Source organism: Sylvia atricapilla, chromosome 1 (assembly GCF_009819655.1).
Source record: "Sylvia atricapilla isolate bSylAtr1 chromosome 1, bSylAtr1.pri, whole genome shotgun sequence".
NCBI lineage: Eukaryota > Metazoa > Chordata > Aves > Passeriformes > Sylviidae > Sylvia > Sylvia atricapilla.
Genome location: NC_089140.1, coordinates 114393391 through 114413904, shown reverse-complemented (window position 1 = coordinate 114413904; position 20514 = coordinate 114393391). Strand labels below are relative to the sequence as shown.

Here is a 20514-nt window from a genome sequence, read left to right as displayed (position 1 = left end):
CCAGCCCGGCGCTCTGCCGCTGCGGAGCGGACACCGGCCACAGCCCCCTCCGGCACCGGCCACAGCCCCCTCCGGCACCGGCCACAGCCCCCTCCGGCACCGGCCACAGCCCCCTCCGGCACCGGCCACAGCCCCCTCGGACACCGGCCACAGCCCCCTCGGACACCGGCCACAGCCCCCTCGGACACCGGCCACAGCCCCCTCGGACACCGGCCACAGCCCCCTCCGGCACCGGCCACAGCCCCCTCGGACACCGGCCACAGCCCCCTCCGGCACCGCCCGCCAGACCCTCCTCCGACACCGGCCACAGCCTCCTACGCCGTCCCGTCCCGCCCCCGAGCATCCGCTCGGCCCCGCTCCGGGGCGGGCTGCCTGATAAAGGCGGGGCCGCTCCGCTCCGCCCTGCCGTGCTCCCCGCTCCCTTGGCTGGCGGCCGCCCGGCCCAGAGCTGCGGCGCGGCGGCGGGAGGCGGAGGTGCGCTGCCTGTGCTCCAGGCCGGCGGGCGAAGGGAGCCCGGTGCTGGGGCGTTGTGGCCGGGCGGGCGCCGGGGGACGGCACAGGGTGTGCAGGTAGGAGGATCCGGGGCCGTGGGCGGCCGGGCGCCGCGGGGCAGCGGCGCGTCCTGGGGAGGCGGCCTGAGGGGCTGCTGAGCCGGTCACTGCAGCTGAACGCTGCTCCTGGCCTTTCTTACGATGCTGGGAAGAAAGGCTGGGTGGGTGCGCCGTGCCAAGTGCCAGTCAGATTCTCCAGCCAGCATCTTCCGGGGGCTGAGGAATTTACTGCTGCTCTTGGGCAGCTTTGGCTACAGGATCCCTATGGTTTTGTGGGCTCTCAACTCTCTCGGTACAGTGAGAAAAATTCGTCCTTGCCAGACGCTGCTCAGGTGTTTCTGTGATCAGCATTTAGTCCTTCGAAGAGCAAAGGCGATGTGCCGTTCAGCTGCCGGCCTCGGTCCTGCCCTTGGGTTTCGTGAGCAGTGATGGTCTTTAAGACCCTGTCAGGTCTGCGAGAGCCTGTCGGTGGTGAGCGCTGGCACACGGGCCGACAAGCCTTTGCTGGCCAAGTCATCGGCACTTAAAACATTGCCTGATACTTCTCTACCGCCTAAAAGCTCTCCACACTTGTGTCTGCGTGGACATAGGCATACCAGAAAACAATACAAGGCATCGAAAGTAATCTGAGATTCTGCATGTTCCAAAGGCCTCCTTGGGTAATTCACCTGTGAATACATCCCTGCTCACTTCAGTTGACAAGCCAAATTCGCCTGAACGACGGGCAAATTTCATTGTTTGTGTGGATATGCTTGGTTACAGTAGCTGGTGTATTTAGCAATACTAATGCACTGAGTGAGAATGGAGCCCGACAAATCTGGGTTAGGGCAGAGATGTTTCTATGGAAATGAAGCATCTCATTGAAGGATGCAGAGTTGGTCTTCTAACAGGAAATCTCCTGTGTTCTGTATGCATAAACAACTCTACTTCATTAAGTGAATGTCATACTTTTCTGAAATATGTAATGTACCTCTGACCTATACAAGCCTAATATTATGAATATTTTACTGAAAGAGTTACTGTCATAAATTTTCAACTGAGTTTAGGTCAAATTCTGTATTGCCTCTGAAGGCAATTGCCTCCCTTCCCCCTTTTCCATAGGGCTTAACTTTAACAACCTTATCCATGCCCAAGATACCAGTCCCCTTTCATGCAGATGGAGGGTTTTATGTTAAGTGCATTAAATTAGTTCAATCTAATTGAATTCAGCCACTGCATTAATTTTTAAAACTTGTTTCTTCTGTTTTAGGCTCAACAAAGAACTTGTGCTTCCCAAAGCTTACATTTTTTTATGTACATGAAATTTAATAACATTTTTCCTTTATAATTCTGTTTTGCTCCGAACTGTAATAGCTCTCCAGATAAGAGACCCTATTACAGGAAATGCCAATATTGGCTCTAGACAAATGTTCCAGTGCTGTTTTGATATTTGTTTCAGTTCTTACTGGTGCTACCGCCCCTGCGTACATTTTGTCACATTTTATGAGAATGAGGAATAGAAAGTACTCAATGAAAAGCATTCACCCCATGACTTTGCCACAAAGAACTTGTTTTTCTATCGCTGTGTCTTTGACAAATGTTTTTCTGTTATCAGAACAGTTTTAAGATGTCCCAATATTTCTGCCAGAAAACTTTCTGAAATAACTAGCTCTGCTCTTGCACAGGCCAATTTCTTTTCAAGAGCAGTCATTTCCCATGTAAAAAACCTGAGACTCGTGGTAACGCGTGTAGGTCCACATGCTAGATTTACTGAACTTTGCTCAGAGTAGCAGAGATCTAAGTGACTTATCTCCTGGCACTTGTCAAACACTACTACCAATACACACAGATAGGAAAGTTAACAAAGAGATGTAATCAGACTGGGCATGTAGTGCTAAAGGTTGAAGTGTATGTGCCAGTGCGCTCTAGCTGAGAAAGAAGGTGTTATTGCTTCATAATGTTAACAGTCAGGGATTTAAACCTGTTTTGACCAAGGATGAATTTCTTGCACAACTTTTGTGTACTGGGAAATAAAATAACATTCCTCCAAGGACTTAAAGGCCTGCTTGCTGTCAGCATTACTGGGATGTGCACAGATGGTGAGGTTAAACACGTACCTGAGATACTGTGATTCAAGCCTATGACATTTGCTGAATGCGGGAAGTAAAGAGAAGAAACTTAACAGCTTTGCAGTGCATTCTTAAAGAACTGTGTTCGACTGCAAAAGCAGGCTCTCCTCAATAATGGTAGTACAGGTAGCTGAAAAGTCAGCATTGACAGATAGTTATTTACCTAGAGTGCTTTGGAGATTTGTAAGCATCTTGTCTTCTGAAGCTCATGTTCATGCTTTTTCAGTACAATTGGGACTGTGACTTGTTCTGCATGTGATTTCATGGTGACAAGGAGTGCCTACACAGCAAAAAGAGTTGTGGTCCTAAAAGCAGAATTTTTCCTGACCTACGGTACCCGTTTGTGAGCACTCAAGTTTGGTTGCTGTTGGGCACAAATAAAGATGAAAGACTCCAAATATTTCAGAAGGCAAAGAGCATAGAAGAAAGGCTTTTATTGTCTAATTCTTCATACCGTTTGTAAGATGTGCCGATTCAGACTTACCATGGTTGGTGTATAGGAACGACACCTCTCCAATCCCATTGGTTAAACTAGAGAAACAGCAAAACAGCACCTGGAGAAAGATTGTTTTGAGAAAGGATAGTGGTTTGCCAAGATTGTTTTGAGAAGGAGCTTTCTTGAGTAATATTTCCTTGGGAAAAGGTTAGCAGCTGCTAGCAGGCTAAAATCTCTCAGACCCAGAAATATCAGGCCCATGTAATTTCTTTGATCAAACCGTAAGTTTTGATTTGTAATTGTCATGCATTTCCGTTTAAGACGCTCAATGGGCAGATTTTTAGTAGTAGTAGTAGTATGTATTTATTTATTTTAGATTTTTGTCCACATTCTTTCAGAACAGCAGAGAATGAGAGCCATGTCATGATGGGTGGGAAATTTCTAAAGCAGATGAACGCAGCTGTTTCCTACTGCTGCTGAATGGTAAATGAATTGTGTAGTGCATCGTGGAGAAAAGTGGAAGCCACCTGAAGATGAGACAGAAACAGGACAAATGGATTAGATATGCGGGTGTAAGCCTTCATATTTTTTTTAAAACAAGACTCTAAAGCAGGCTAGAGAAAATATTTAGAATGGATCTGGAAATGTTTTAGCAATGTTGATGTTTGCGTTTTCTCTGTGGTTTACCCTATCTGGTAAATGTTTTGGGTTTTTTATCAGGTCTCTGAAGAAATAGCCTGAAGATGAACTTCTTCCTGGAAACACTAAAAGCCATTGTACTTTTAATTTATTACTCACTGGAGTCCCTGGTGTTCTTGGTTGTTCCTGTACGGAAGAAGAATGTTAGTGGTGAAATTGTATTAATAACAGGAGCGGGAAGTGGTATTGGAAGACTCTTAGCAATAAAGTTTGCCAGCCTTGGAGCCACGGTGGTCCTGTGGGATATTAATCAAGAAGGCCTCAATGGCACAGTTAAACTGGCCAGAGAAAATGGAGCAGGAAGAGTACACTCTTACATCTGTGACTGTAGCAAAAGACAGGATGTCTACAGAGTAGCTGACCAGGTAAAGTGTCTTCTTTGTGCCTTTGGCATTATTCTAAGACGAGTGCAAGCATGGATGTAAGATGCATGATAAAGTTTTCTACTGGATTCAAAGCAAGCGATTAAAGTTAATTAATTCTGAATGTATTGTGCTTCCTATCTATTTCAAGAATTCTGGTTTTTAGAGTTGACCTGTGTATGTCTATTCCTTAAAAACTAAACAGAGCCAGGTCTCTTTTTCAGTAGCTCATTTTAACTGGGTAGCTTCTCATTCATTCCTTCAGCTACAGAGTGGGCCCTTCATCGTGCGGAAGTGCGGAAAATCAATTTATTGAAGCTAAAGCAATGTTTCAAGTTCTGGCAGCCTTTTACTGAAAGACCATACATTGTAAAAAGGATTAACTGCTTAGGCAATTTTCAAATCATTCCATTGCTGTGAAGAGATTTTTGCCATCTTACTTTATCTGAATTAATAAATGTATCTTGATGTCTTAAATATTTCATTCTTTCATTTCTGAAGAGCTTTGTAAACGTAGCATGTGGTTAGATAATTTGGGCAGACTAGCAGTACCGCCAACACCTAAAATTGTCAAACAGTTTCAAGTGTAAGAACCTGTTGTTATTCCCTTGAAATTTGCTAAACTTAACTGTTGATCTAAGAGGTTTCCACAGTGAGTGTTGCCTGGGGATGAATTTTTTTTAAAAGAAATTTCAGCTCTCTTCAGGAGCATCTGTTGGCTGAAATAATGTTTTGGTGCTCTGTAAGAAATTTTAGCCTTCTGCCTTTTCTGTCTGCTTCTTGATATGTGAAGCTTGTGCATGAATTGCAGCTTGTTAGAGGCTGGTGCTGTTGGTTCTGTATTCCAGCAAGCCTTGGTCCCCCTTGCAGCTCTGTTACACCAGCTGAGCTGGTGGACATCTGCTGTCCCTGCAGAGAAGTTGCACATCTCTCCCCAGGCCAGTAGCTGTGCTTCCTGCTGAATTGGGAGAACTGCAGGAGGAGTATTGTGAAGGATACTGTAATGAAGCAGATGAAAATTAACCTTTAGTTTTGAGGACTTGAATTGGGGGCTAGCTCTCTGAGCCCATGGAAAAAGGTGGTGGCTGAACCATGCTGGCCAATTTTGAAGAAGGGAACAGGGTGTAGATCTGTGTGACATGGGTTCAGGATGATGCAGACAGGGCTAGGCAGGAACAAAGAAGTCATAGCAGGGTCCAGTGCCTGGTCCCTCACTTAGAACCTTGTGTCAGCAGTTCAGCAGCTGTCAGATTCACTGATAATCCTCATGCTGATCTGCATAGAAGAAAACACCAAACTACCATTATTTCTGAAGTGGCATGTCCTGCTGATGATGTAGAATCATCCAATCTTATCAGTTACAAAAAGACTTTAGTATTAGGTGGTGCTTGGTGCCACTGTTTACTTCATGCAGTGTAGCAGACTTTGGTTCTTAGTTTTCAGTATCGGCCTTTGCAGGGTATGACAGCATGGTTCCAGGTCCTTTTTCCCCTTCTGGTGATTCAGCTTTATGCTGACTTGGAGTTTTGCAAGATTCGGTGAACAAAATTCATGCTGGCGGGGCAGGATATGTTTGAAAACTTTGCTCCCATTGAAACAGTGTCCTGAAGCCAAAATGAAATGTATGTGAGTCTTTATTATGTGCTTCATCAGCCACACAGAGACACCATGAAAAAGGTTACTTTGGTAGGAAGAAACCCAAAGGCTCTGCGGGTATCAGGTCGTCGTTTCTTTCCTGTACCAACAAGGTGAAGGACAGTGTTTTGGCCATTAAAACCTACAGCTTAAAATTTATTTCTGATGTCCCTATTCCAGAAGTACCCAAGTCCTAAAGCTTAGTTAAAAAATTAGACAAGATTGGAGGAAGTTTAAGGAAGATGAGGAATTAAACTAGAATGAAGGCTAAGTGATAAATTACTCTTTGATTCTTCACTGTTATACCAATTTAATTTTCCCAGATAGCTCAGATCAATGACCTGTACTTCAAATCCTCTATTAAATATTTTCATTCTCCTTTGGACAGCTGACACAATATCTTGCTCTCAGCTGGCCTGCGTGTGTTCTCTCAAATGACTCTGTTCATGAATGTTCTCAGTCTGGAGCTAAAAGGAAAACTATACTTCCTCTTACTGAATTAAACATATAGGTATTGTTTTTTAGCCGACTTTATTTCTGGGGTAGAGTGTTCCAGATTCTAGTCCAGAATTGCTCTTTAGTTTTAAGATGTGTTTACTGTAGCAAAATACCTGTATTAGTTAAGCTTTCTGCATTATAGACTTTCCTGGAACTTTTGTCCTCAGAAACAGAGGTGCTGAAAGCAGAAGCTTGTGTGGGGCTGTTGGGCTCCACAGATCTGGAGAAAAGCCATTAGAAAGGTCATAATACCTTTAAAAAGGTGATCCAGTACAAGAATCTGAAGTGTTTGCATCCATAACAAGCATAAGTTCATCTTACTTAAATGTTTAATGTATCTGTTACGTTTTCACATTGAAGAATGAAAAAATAATGTTTTGTATTTATTGCCCACTATCTTGATTCTTTTTGTTTTAGGTTAAAAAAGAAGTTGGCGATGTCAGCATCCTAATCAACAATGCTGGTATTGTAATTGGGAAGAGATTTCTTGATTCTCCAGATTCACTTTTAGAAAAAACCATGGAAGTGAACACAATTGCACACTTCTGGGTAATACCTGTATTTTGCATCTGCACACTAAGACATGCTTTTAACATGTTTTCAATGTTAATTTTGCATTTTGGAATTGAGGAAAACATGCAAGTATATAGATGTCTTTGGAAGAAAGAGTCAGAAATTATACAAGAAATTTTTTCCTTTGCTTTGGAGTCTGTAAAATAAAAAAATAAAAAAAAAGCTTGGAAGAATGGATCCTTTGGGACTCTCTAAGTGGAAGGCAGGTGGAAGCACTTTACATTTAGAAGTTCTCTTAAGAACTGAAGTCTACCATCTGCTAAATTCTGAGGCTGGTCATATGTTATAGTCTCATTATTAATTGACATGAAGCAGGCCCACCCTAATAATTGCTGTCCCTAGTAACAGGGAAGTGTTCAATTCTCCTTCCGTTCTTCTGTTCTGCTAGTGTTCTAGTTGTTCTGTGGTTGTGATAATTTCAGTAAGAAACACCACATGTTCTGATAATGCTCTTAATAGTAGGTGGAGCTTTTGTCCAGAAGGAGTAACCTGGTGTGCTTTTTCTTCCTTTCACTGAAGGCAGGTCACCAGTATGCTGCTTATATCATAAAGAATTGTGAAGAAAATATTCAGTCGTGTTTCAGTTTATTTAGACATCAATTCAATCACAAAGATTTAATGAATTTAATAGAAGGAAAACATGAAATTCAAGTCTTTGCCATTTCAAAAATTTGCAGTGAACACTTAATTCTCAACTCCAAGACTAGATGAATCTATATATTTAGCTTTCATCAAGTTGCCATCTGTCTTTGGTAATACTGGTGGGGTGGGAACTCCCTATTTAAATTGTTGAAGGTTGGAGTTCAAACAACAAGCTCCACATACATACACACATCCTTTCCATAATGGAAAGGGATAAGTTCCTTCAAACTGTTGGGAGAATTTCTCTAAAACCAACAAACATCTTCAAAATATTATGGCATGTAGTTTACTAAGTGAAATGTTACATTGCAATTCTGATTTACTTTGCAGACTTACAAAGCCTTTCTCCCAGCAATGACTGCTGCTAACCATGGTCACTTGGTTAGCATAGCAAGCTGTGCAGGACTGTGTGGAGGCAATCAGCTTTCAGGTAGTGTATGAAAGCTATATTAATTAAAAATAATTATAAATTATAAGTTAAGTCGTATTAATTGCGGTAATTAGTTTGATTTTAAACTCTGCAATTAATATCCATGGGGAAAAATCCCAAACTGGTTTTGAGTTTCTGGATCTTTCTATACACTTAAAGCCAGTAGTGAGACTTTTGATACAGCTGACCTTAAACAGACCATTCCTTTACAAATCATTTTCCAGAACTTCCGCAGTGCTGTGAAACAGGTTTTTCTGCCAAGACAGAAGGATCTTGAAGCCGTATAGAACTTCAGGAACTGATAACCTCAATGTTGTTAAAATTTATTGCAGTTTTCTTATAGGGAAGAGGGCATTTAAGATTTAGAGGAAGCTCAGAAGGTATTTCTGGAACATGTATACAAAGAGTGGGGAATATGAAATAAGGTGCCATAGCAGTGAAAGAAATTTAGATCCAAGGGAGTGATAATTAGTACAAACTGAGTTTCAAGTTGAAAGCACATTAGAGAGTCTTGACATTGTGAGTTTGAGGCATAGTAAGTGAATGCATGGACTTAAAGAAAAAATGGTATGAAAAAATAATTTCATTTACCACTGTTCGTTAGGGAGTGGAAAGGTGGCAGCAGGGATGTCATGAGAAACCCTCTGTCTGCCAGTCTAGAACAACAGTTGATTTAAGAGAGGAAAGAAAAGGAACGAATCATATCAAAAGCAAAATTTAACCTAATCCTGAAAGCCATTCCTATTCTGGTGGTGGTTTAGTAATGGACAGTAAAGTTTTATTTGTAAATTTAAATATTTAACTGCAATTAATGTTTTATTTTACAGATTACTGTGCAAGTAAATTTGCAGCAATTGGTTTTGCCGAGTCAATTGATATGGAGATGAGAGTTCTGAGAAAGACTGGTGTTAAAACCACAATTGTGTGTCCTTTCTTCATAAACACGGGAATGTTTCATGGTGTTATATCCAAGTGAGCAAACACTTTTGAGGTTTTTTATGAAGGTTGCGTTTTTAGCATGTTATAAACCCCTATTTCCCTTATGAAAACCATGAGCCAGGCTTTTTTTGCTTGTTTTATTTTTAGGGCTTCAGGTGGGTGTGAACAGTTCTGTCCAGTGACTGGATACTTTACTATCCTAGTAAAGCCTAGGTACTTTACTGTTCATTTAAGCTGAAGTGTGAAAAATTGTCGTGGTTTGACATTCATCAAATTTCGTTTATCAGCTGGGAGATAGGATTTTTTGGGAGAAAAAGGCAAAACAGGCACAACTTAAAAGTAAGAACAGATAGATTTTATTAATACACACTAAAGAAAAAAAAAGGAAAGACAAAAAATGAGACCTCCTGAGAAATTTAAACACCTCCCCGCCCGCGCCAGTTGTTCACTTTTTCACGCACTACAGAGAGAAAACTATGATTTTCAGTCAGTTTCCACTATTTAAACATGATTCTACATCACTTTGGGAGAGGAGCCTGTCTAGGGGAGGCTCTCTATGGGGAACACGCCAAAGAAAAAAAAAATCAAGTAGCTTTCAGAGATCTGCAATCGCCCAGGATTTTGCAGATTCTGTGCAGTCTCACCCATATAACAGCTTTTCACGCTGTTCATGGGCTTCCACGTGTGTGGGGTATCATTTTAAGAATGCTTTTCTAGTACAAAACAGGGATTCTTTTTAATTTCTAAATTGACTTCTCTCTCAAAAGAAATAGAGACCTCTTTATTCTTTCCCAGGAGCCAGGGATATATTCTAATCAAAATTCTTAATTAAAACCCATGTATATCAATACACACAACCCTTTGGCTAGAACTTGCATTCCCCCAAGCAACATTAGGATATTACAAAAACAGTCCATTTCCCCATAATTCACATCTAGAAAAGTCCGGTCAGAAATGTCCACTTCCTCTAGCTCATCTTCCAATAGTCTTTCTCAGTTCTTTTACTGAGTTTTTTCTCAATGCTCTCTCTTTCTACATTTCAAATGTCTTCTACAGAAGAGGGAAAAGAGTTAAAGTCTTTGCTTAGAGTTTTTCTTCTTCAGCAGACTGAAGGCCAGAGATGATGGTCAGGAGAGAGGAAGGGAAAGCACAAACCCAAGAACATTAGTAGACAAAATCTCCACCCCTGGTCAGACTTCAAATGATTCAAACTCGGATCAGCTCCTGGAGCTCTGGAGAAAAGTTCTTAGAAGTCTCTCCTCCTTCAGACCAGCGGCTCTGGCAGCCAAGGCCCAGAGCACAGCCACCGTGGTGCTGGCGCAGGGCCAGACTGCTGGTCTGCAGTCCTCCTCCTCCTCTCCCATCAGAGGGGCCGGGGGGGGAACAGAGGGGACACGGCCAGCCTCACCCACTGTCCCGCAGGCAGGGCCCCTCCCAAGGCCCGGCAGAGCTGGCCCTGGGGGAACCAGCCCAACCCACGAGGTGATACCTTCTCAGTGGTGTTACCTTCTCGATGGCCGGCAAAGGAAAGAGAGCGAGTCACTTGAAAAGTTCGGATTTAAGGCTGTGTTTCCAGAGATGTAAAAACACTCCCATTCGTCAGCCAACCTGTCCATCACAATCCATTCTAAACCACTACAAATATAACTGTTGTCCTTTCCTCTGCAGAAGCCAATTTTGTCCGTATGTCCAAAGTTCCATTTGTCCTCTCTGGTTTCTAAACCCCCATTCTCCTCCTGAAACTGATGACAGACCTTTGCTCAGTATACATATATAATGGCAAAGTTTAGGAGCCAAATAAAAGTCTGGTGTATCTTAATATGAGGTCTCTGTTTTTGTCTTATGAGAGGTTATACAGGGGAAAAATAACAATGTCCACTCACTCTAACATAATGAAAATTCTGTTGTTCATAGGACTCATGGTATTTATTTCTTTTTTTCATTGAATAACTGTAAATTTGAGAGTCTTTTGAATAAAATGCCAATCCAAAGCAATTTGTATTGTAACAATAAATATTTTCTTTTTTCAGGTGGCCACGTATGCTTCCTTATCTGGATTCAGAGTATGTGGCTGAAAGGATAATCAATGCTATTCGGCAGAACCAAGAAATGTTGATTATACCACGCATCGTTTATCTTTTATATTTTTTGAAAAGGTAAGTTATGTTTCTTTTCCCCTCTCTCTTTTCTGTCTGGAGATGCTTAAAATTATAGGAGGCTTCTACTTATTGATGTGAATTTTCATTAAGTTATGCAAGTTTTTGGAAGGGTTTTGTTTGTTTGTTTGTTTTTATGAGTTCAGTCTCCCCTTGGGCCACAGAATAATGGCAGAAATGTCTGACTGTGCCTTGCTGACTCCATTTGGGTGGAGTTTTCTGGGGGCTGTAGAGACTGGGCCTGCTTCTCCCGTACTGCATGTCAGAGAATTATTGGTTGGAGAAGACCTCTAAGATCACTGAGTCCAGCTATAAATCCATGTGGTGTCTTACTCCAGCATTTGGGCACTTTTATCTCTGTTACAAGCCAGGTTGGAATACTGATCTATCTAATAACTCAGGCTTCCAAATGAGTGTAAAGGATATTTTGAGAAGACCAGTGAGTCTGTATTCTGAAGAGTATACTGCCTTTGTAAGTATTAGCCAGGTTAAACTAATTCTGTGATAAGACTACACAACTCTGCTGAAGTCTTTGTTTCTTTTTACCTTTTTACCTCCTTTTTCTTTACAGCTTCCTACCAGTGAAAGCAACTGTTCTCCTTTTAGACTACTTTGCATGCCTTGATGTCATGAATACCTTCAAAGGTCGACCAAAGAAGGAGTGAAAAAGCACAAAGTTCAGAGACCAGCAGCTCTAAAAGTGGATGTTGTTAAAGGTGGTGGTGGGAAAAGTTTGCTTTACTAGCGGCTGTGAACTTTGGGTGCCTCATTTCTCAGCAGTAACAAGATTTTTAAGAGTTCCTTTTTAACTGGCTCCCAATCAACACCTTTAATCTGAACTATTTATTTTCAGTCCAGCCAATTGTTTTCTTTTCACCTCATTATGAAAATACATCAATTGAATTTAGTTGCATTGATTTATAGTGCCTTAAATGTGATGCTGCATCACAAACCAGTAATTGGCAACTTTGAGGTGAAGAAAAGACCAAGAAACCACATGTATTTAGTAGGTAGCCAGAAAAAGTCCTGTAGTGGATCTGACTTCTTGCTGCCATTCAGGGATCCATGAGGATGGGCTGTACTGCTGGTGCCATTAGCATTCCCTGGTAAGCTGAGGAATTCAAGAATTTCCTCAAACAACAGATTCTAACTCTTACAAATGAAAGTTTTGTGAGATAAAAATAAGCACTGTGTGGGTGAAAAAAACAATTACATTTATTAATTTTTGAAGGTGTGAGCTCTCAGCTCACAGATGACAATGATATGCAAATTAAGTGTTTGTGCTGCTAATCTACTTTGTGCCTCATTTATTTTAAAAGCTAATACCATGACTGAAGCTTTGTAACAAAAATTTTTGTATATTTTAAGTCCAATATTTTAAGAGCTATTTTAAATTGTCATTTCCTAAGACGAATAAACTTGTATTTATAAAGCATGAGACTGACACTCCTTTAGCAGTTCACCATCACTCTTTGGCATCCTTCCAAGTTGTTCTAGATCTTTTCTGAGATGGGAGTATGACACGTTTTCCCTCAAATCTCCGAAGCCGCAGCTAAGTCTGGGTGTGTCTCCATACCAGGAGTGGGGAGCTGCCCAGGCGTGGAATATATCCTGGGCAGGACCTTTGGGATTGACAACCCCAAGGTAACAGAGTGAGTCCCATCCAGGATCAGGTGAAAGAGAAGGAGGACACCCTCAGTGTGAGATTCCAACCACAGATTTATTGCAGCTGAAGGCTCCAGGGAGAGAGAGGAGTGAATGTAGGGGAGCAGGGTCTTTTAAGCAGGGGTGGAACAAGGGGTGGTACAATACAGCAACCAAGAACCATCCAGCAGGGGAGGATCACAGGAAGCGGCTTACAGGGTTATGACCAGTGAGGGAATACAAAGGGAGCATACAAAGCCGAGGAGCCAACAGGGTGTCCAGGAGAGTAGAACTTGATGGAACAGGGAAGGAATCAATCATCAGTTGACGGGTGACGGATGGAACAAACCTGGGACAGAACCAATCTTGAGGAACTAACAGGGAGGAAAGGGACAAACCACTGGAGAAGGTAAGCACCACAACAGGAGTAGAAACGGGTAGTTCTCAGTTACAATGGAAGATGTGGGTGCATGATGGATTCATTGTGGTGTGATTACTGCTTTCTATTTTCTTACCCCTTCTTCCCCAAAAACCTATTATGTCACTTTGCATGTTATTCTGATACACTTCCCAGTGCTTTCCAAACTCTTGTCCTTCTTCAGAGGCCATTGATTTGGGTTTAAAAAGCAAGCAGTTTTCAGCCTGATGGATTGTGAAACAAAATCCGGTATAAAACTAAATGGCCTTGCAGTCTTGTTTTCTCAAAGTGTGATTTTCAGGGAACAGGAAGGAGACTGAGGAAGATAACATTGGTGGAACTCTCCTTCAACCACAGGAAATTAAATGGGCAACAGTGAAGCATTTTAAAAATGGCTTTATTTGGTGTTCAGCAATGGAACTAACACCTTACAGAATTCCAGTCTAGTACAGGAAAATATTTCAGAAATTAAGTGAGCAATAGTGAGAAATACAGTATTTCAGAAAATGTAAGGGACTTACTTTATATTCAGATATATGAGAAGTGACACTGTGCGTGCTCCAATAATATTCTGCATTCAAATGAAACAAAAGTGGAGAAAAAAGTTCTGTCTCTGTAATACTGAGATGATTTCACAGGATTTCTTTTAGTGAGGTTCCACACTTAGCAAGTGATGTCTTGGAGGAAAAAAAAATCACAAAATCAAATACTCCCATAGAGATATTCAAAGTCAGTGGTGGAAAAAAAGTTTTAATTTCTCCATTTCTAGTAGAAAATAGAGTGAAAGATAAAGGACTACAAAAGCAGTGATCAGTTTTTTCCTTAGGGTTAGCTGAGGGTAAAGGTCTGCTGGACAAGTTTCCTTTCTTCACAAACCTCCTTGAGACTTTTTCCTCATACCAATTTGTGCTGCTGTGGCATGACGTGCATCAACCTCTCGCCATGGACCAACATGATGCTTATTTTACTCCATCAATAGCCAGCTACAGGCATTACAAACAGAGATAAAATGGGACAACAGTGAATTTTAAAATAAGAATCTTACATGTAATACTCAAAAATACAGCAGTTTATTGCAGGGAAAATGAATTAACAAATACATTGGATGAGTAGGCATTCAAATGTGTAGGCAAACGGATATAATAAAATAAAGTGTAAATATAGTAATAAAATACAACAGAGTGTAGTACAACTTCAAAAAGGGTTGAGAAGTGTGACTAAAAGAGCTGGACAGAACTTTTCCATCTGCTTTAGGATTTGAAATGTCTTTTTCCTTATACTCTCTCACTTTCTAAGGTACAGAGTACTGCCTAGATCAATAGACTCATTCGTACTCAAGACCTCAAAGCCCTGAATAGAAATCATCTCCCTGCTTTAAATCAGACTTTCACATGATGAAAACAGCAATTTGCACTGGATGTTGTGTCACGTGTAGCATGCAGCACAAGCATGTAGCACCGAGGCACATCTAGAACCACCACGTGGAAATCAGGCCTGTACACTCTTAGTTTCTTCTGGGGAGTTGTTCAACTTAAGTGGACTGTTAAGTGGATCACAGAAATCCAGATTTGCAAATGAGAGAGAGTGACATTTAAGTGTGATTCAAACAGAAGGAAAAAAAAAAAAAAAAAAAAAAAAAAAAAAAAAAACAGCACTTCTGAAAGCAGAAGTGATTTAATTTCTGGTCCCTCAGAAATCAACTAGATCACTCTGGAGGTTTGAGGCTCTTTGGAAGTAACAAGGTGACCATAGTGAAACCTTGTCCAAGCCAGTACACATGTTCAATGTTCATGAATTTATATGTTCTCTGAGAAATTAGCTTCACCAAAATGATTACGTGTGGATTTTCTCTGTAGCTGAAGAGCCTAATAACTTAGAAATTGTAGAGAAAAGGGCAAGTGAAAATCCAAGAGCAGAAGAGTGCTGTGATTTTGCATGTAGCAGAGACTCAAGGGTTAATGTCCTTGCAGCTGGCAGCTAAGTATGATATCATGGACATAAAAGTTAGCATAAAAATATCAGCAATTCTTCCTTTCATAGCATTCTTTTCCAACTTGCAGGCCAACAATGCAGAGGAATGTATCAGCCTTTATTTTCTTCACAGATATTAGCAGCATTATCTCAACTTTTGAGAAATACACAGCAAGCCAAAATCAACCATCACAAGACATGCAAGTATATTCTGGCACTCACAAAGTTTGACTGAGGGACAGAGGGTACTTTCTGTCTTATTGAGAGGAACTTAAGATGGGAACAGACAAAAATCCTGATCCTTAGTACTCACATCAGCTGATACTCTAGAAAGTGTGGTGCAGAGCTGGAAACTCCCATCTCCTTTAGGCCTCTAAAAAACAAATAACAGAGGAGCAAAGGAGCAAATTTTTTTTTCATGGTAGCTCACAATGATAAAGTTATGGAATGAGGCTGAACACTCAGAGAATTAGTGGCCACACGTTGCAGAGTGCATTAGAATACACTAGAAACTCTGCACCTCACCCTCCCCAGGCTATTTAACATCTAAAACAAGACAAAAAGCAACAGAATTTGAAAAGAAGGAAAAACTGAGAAATGAAGATTAGGTCTGGCACAGAGCCATTATTCATTTCCTTCTCCCGTACCATTTATCTTTACTTCTAGCCCCTACCTGCACGTAAGGCTGCCCTGGCTTTCCATCAGGCCACAGATCTGCAAGCCCAGATGAAACATTCATGACTGCCACACTTGGAGTGTTCCCTCCAGCACGTAGAGGTTTAAACTAGTTGTTTGGTTACACCCTGCTGTTTCCACTCTGTGTTCTACCCCAATCCCTACTTATTCCTGTACTAGAACGCACTGTCCAACCTACTGCTTTCCCATACATTCAATTAATAAATTAAAACCTTGCTAACTTTTCTTTCTGTTAACTGGATATCAGCCTTGCTGCCTTATTTTCCAGACCTCCAAACTTTTTTGCTGGTTTTGCTTTCCTGCTTTGTATCTGATTTTTCCATGTCAGAAACCTTGCATTACTCTGTTAGGAAGCTTTTTCTACAAGTCCCAAATGGTAGGAAACTGCCTCACTCTCTTTACTATTCAGTGAGAATTACAAATTACCTTTTTTTTTTTTCAAATTCTCCCTTTAAATCCATTCTGACAGCCTGTACATCATAAATGTACTACCCAGATTCCTTCAGTAGCTCTTCACAAACTTTTTTTTTCATGAAGAAAGAAGAAAAATCCCATTTGGGACACTTCCTCCTGCAGTACAGCAGGTACTCTAGAAAGTAAGCATGCTAATAAGAACATACCATGGGCACACAGGGGAGCATGCAAAAGTTCTGAGCAAACAGCTACATTGCAGCAGTCTCTTTGCAGATGATTGTGGCAGTCAGTGGATCATCTGTGTTTATTGTGCATCGGTGTTACAGCTTATACATTGGCAAATAAAATCCTAGTGTGGGATCACAAAACACACACTGCTAAACAAAGCTGATTTATAACAGCTCTTGGACACATGCTAATATTTGAGCATATGCTGCAACATTTCTGCTCACTCTATCATGCATCCCTTTTTCATTCATCTCGCTGCTCTGAATAAAGTGGGTTAAGTCTGGAGGCAGATGGGAGCTCAGGCAGCGCTGCCTGATTACCAGACTGACATAACAGGCATTCCTGTATGGGTAAAGAACATGATTTCACACCCTGTGTACAATACTACCTGTTACCATGGCTGGAGGCAAGGGCACCCATACAACACTTTCTTATGCCATGGGAGCCCCAATTCAGTCAGTCTTGTTTTGTAAGCTTTCACTCCTCTTGCCACACATTCCTCTGTGCTGTGTGAACATACGATAGATTTCATCACAGAGCTGGCCCATATCAACACATTTTCTTGTTCTGAAGAGGTTCACTGCCCAAAATACTTGGGGAATTAGAAACAATCTATCAGGTCCTGACATTGTAAACACAACAGGCAGTGAACTATGGGACCTGAGCCTCCAGTGGCTAAGACATGGTGATACTTAGTGCTGGCATTTTCCTCTTCCAATGATAATTTGTCTCTCTCCTAATGTTTGAGGAACACCAAAGCTGTTGGTTATCTTTGCTCTGTAGTTCATACTTTGAACAGATCTTAATGCAGCACATCTCATCCCCCCCACAATCACTAAAGAGGACTTGGCACTTTTCCCAGAATGAATGGGGCAGGAGTGGGTAATAGTTTGTCACTTTTACAGTTCCTCTATTTTCACATCTGCAAGTAGAAAGAACCAGAATTCCATAAACGTTGATCAGATGGTAAATATCACTCAAAGGAAATACACAGGATAAATGAAAATTCAGAATGTCACTGAGCCTTCTGTCTTCAGGATGATAATCCTTCCTCTTGACTGGAATCTCCTTTGCCCCAACTGTTTTTCTTCAGCAGGAATAAAAAAGGAAATGTCAATTTTGAGAAACTCTGTCAAAGTCGTGTTTGCCCTGTTTCCTTCAGAGGCAGCACAGGAGATATCTGACTTCTATGAGCAAGTCACTAGGGTTTCTATGAAGACTCAATCCCCTCTTAGAAGTTGCAATGTGTGACTAAGGACAAGTCCGTGTAGGCTGCAATTGCTATGACCTACAATTGCTAAAGCAGCTGATACTGCCGATAAAAACTTACCATAGAATTATAGAATACACTGTGTTGGAAGGGACCCATCAGGATCATGGAATCCAACTCCTGACCCTGCACAGGACACTTCAAGGTCACACCATGTGTCTGAGAGCACTGTCCAAACACTTCTTGAGCTTGGTGCTGGGACCACTTCCCTGGGGAGCCTGTTCCAGTGTTCAGCCACTGTATGAGTGAAAACTCTTTTCCTGAGATCCAACCTAAACCTCTCCTGACTCACACTGATGCTGTTTCCTTGAATCATGATGAGAGTAAAGAGATCAGGATCTGCCCCTCATGAGGATATTGCAGAGTGCAGTGAGGTCATTTTAGAATTCTACAGTAAGCATTCAAAGAAAGCAGAAAGATCAGTCTGTTTGCAAGCATATCACACTATTCCACTTCAACAGCTGGGGTACATGGGGCATAACTGATGCTTTAATATCAAAATAGTTCTTGCAATTTCAGTGTTTTGATACAAAAAAAAAAAAATAAATAAAAGTATGAGAGCTTTTAAGAGAATATGGCTCCAACAGCATGACAGGGTAATCGTGTTTGTTGTTTTTACTCTAAAGCGAGGATGACTATGCTAATCACCATGCAATTGCATTTATCCAGCTTAGACTGACATTAACTATCTATTTGGTTTATCCATGCATCTTGTGACACATCTATAATTAAGTGGTGGTGAAGTCAGGTGAATGTAACAAAACATCTACCACAGATTCACATGACGCATAAACAGGACCCTAGTGTGCTCCTGGCTACACTGTTCCAGCAGAGGTGCCAATATCTACCCAACAACAGAAGCCACGTGTTTCCTTGAAGTTAGGGTAGGCCAAAATACAATGCAGCCCTCAGTAAAAAAGGCTACAGACTAGGAGCACACTTCCATGGCATGACTACTACAGACAAGCAGAAGTGACAGCACTCAAAAGTTCCTCAAACATCTTCTTATGACTTGAATGACCTTGGGTTCCTTTGAAGACATCCAGTGGGATGTTACACAAAACAAGCAAACAACACCAGTCCCAATTCTACACTCTTGGAATTCTGACAGCACTCAAAAATCAGCCCAAAAGTAACATGTGGCAAGAAGGAGACATCCACATCTGATACAAATTAGAGTAGTTCCATTTCTAGACTAGAATCAAGAGTAATGATTCCACTTGTGTCTTCTCTGACACAAGACTGTGAAAGATGCTAATCTGGCAGTCTTTCAAATGGTTCCTCTAAAAACTAGTTTGAGTCTTTCATAATGTAGACTAGTAAAGGGAAGCTATCTGGAGAATTTTGTTTCAGCAAGTTTTATTCAAGTTTCTCACATGCCCAAAATCTTCATACAGGCTGGGGAAAACGGGATGTGTCTCCCAACTTCTATCCTCCATCTCCAATCATAAAGTCATCTCAGTGTTAAATGCCATTAATTTCAAAGCATTAGTGCAAAGCACATATTTAAACCTTTCAAAAACTAAATAAATGGGGTGTGGTCGTGTGGATTTTACACTTCCTTGTTTTAAGTGAGCCACTTTAAACAATACAATCCACAAAAAGAAAGCAGCAGCCAATGTCACTGATTGACTGTCATTAGCCTCCTGAATGTACAGCTTTAATACGATAGTACTGGAAAGCTGGGGTATTAACCATCATGATAATGATTTGCCCAGCAAACACCTTCAGCTGTATTTTTTTCTGGTGGTACTAACCATTCTCTCATCGTACAAACTTTCCTTGAAGTTGTCAGTGTTCAGCAACTTAGACTTTCACAGTTCTGCAGCCTAAGGATGAGCATATGGTTAGAAAAAACCTCCAAAACAATGCTGCCCTATAAGGGACTTGTGTATATATAGCAGTAAAGGAAGGGCATTTCACTGAATCAGCAAACCCAAGACTCCAGTCCGGGTACAGTAGAACACATGTTTTAAGCTCAAGTGTCGTTCACTCCGTCTAAGGGACGCCACCCTGAAGGGCTCACGCTCACTCTGGGTGAAACCCCTTCCATGCAGGATGCCTTCACCCAGGCCAGGTGAGCTCTTCACATCAACCACGCCTTCAGGTGCAGGTCTCAGCACGGACAGAAAACCACCACACGTATAAAAACACCTTTTTTTTTTTTTTTTTTTCTTTTTTTTTTTTTTTAACCAATCCAAGCCAAACATCAAACCAAACCACCGCCACCACCAAACCAAACCAAACTACCTACAACCCCAACAAACAACAACAAAATCCCAGGGAAAATGCGGGGGAGTTCGGGAGTTGTCCCGAGGCCTCCGCCCAACAAACTGCTCCGTCCTTTGAGCTTTTGACCCCACTCCGGTCTCAGCGAAGAGCCCTCGGGGACAAGCGCCCTCAGGGCCGCCCGGGTCGCAGCTCTCCTTCCCGGGGCGGACCCCGCAGCTCCGTGCCGGGCTCACGGCCCGCCAGCCCCGGGCGGAACGCGGACAGCGCCGCGGCAGCCGCAGCCCCCAGCCCGGCGCTCTGCCACTGCGGAGCGGACACCGGCCACAGCCCCCTCCGGCACCGGCCACAGCCCCCTCCGGCACCGGCCACAGCCCCCTCCGGCACCGGCCACAGCCCCCTCCGGCACCGGCCACAGCCCCCTCGGACACCGGCCACAGCCCCCTCGGACACCGGCCACAGCCCCCTCGGACACCGGCCACAGCCCCCTCGGACACCGGCCACAGCCCCCTCCGGCACCGGCCACAGCCCCCTCCGGCACCGGCCACAGCCCCCTCCGGCACCGGCCACAGCCCCCTCGGACACCGGCCACAGCCCCCTCCGGCACCGGCCACA

General features: G+C 42.4%; 1 protein-coding gene across 1 annotated transcript; it reads left to right on the top strand.

The window, feature by feature from the left end:
• The first annotated feature begins 439 nt into the window (after positions 1 to 439).
• LOC136368893 (epidermal retinol dehydrogenase 2-like) lies at positions 440 to 12467 on the top strand. The gene is made up of 7 exons (XM_066331361.1): positions 440 to 569; positions 3816 to 4159; positions 6707 to 6838; positions 7835 to 7934; positions 8762 to 8906; positions 10904 to 11029; positions 11601 to 12467. Exons 2-7 carry the CDS (start codon positions 3839 to 3841, stop codon positions 11692 to 11694), a joined length of 918 nt encoding a protein of 305 aa, XP_066187458.1. The 5' UTR covers positions 440 to 569; positions 3816 to 3838; the 3' UTR covers positions 11695 to 12467.
• Positions 12468 to 20514: the final 8047 nt, after the last annotated feature.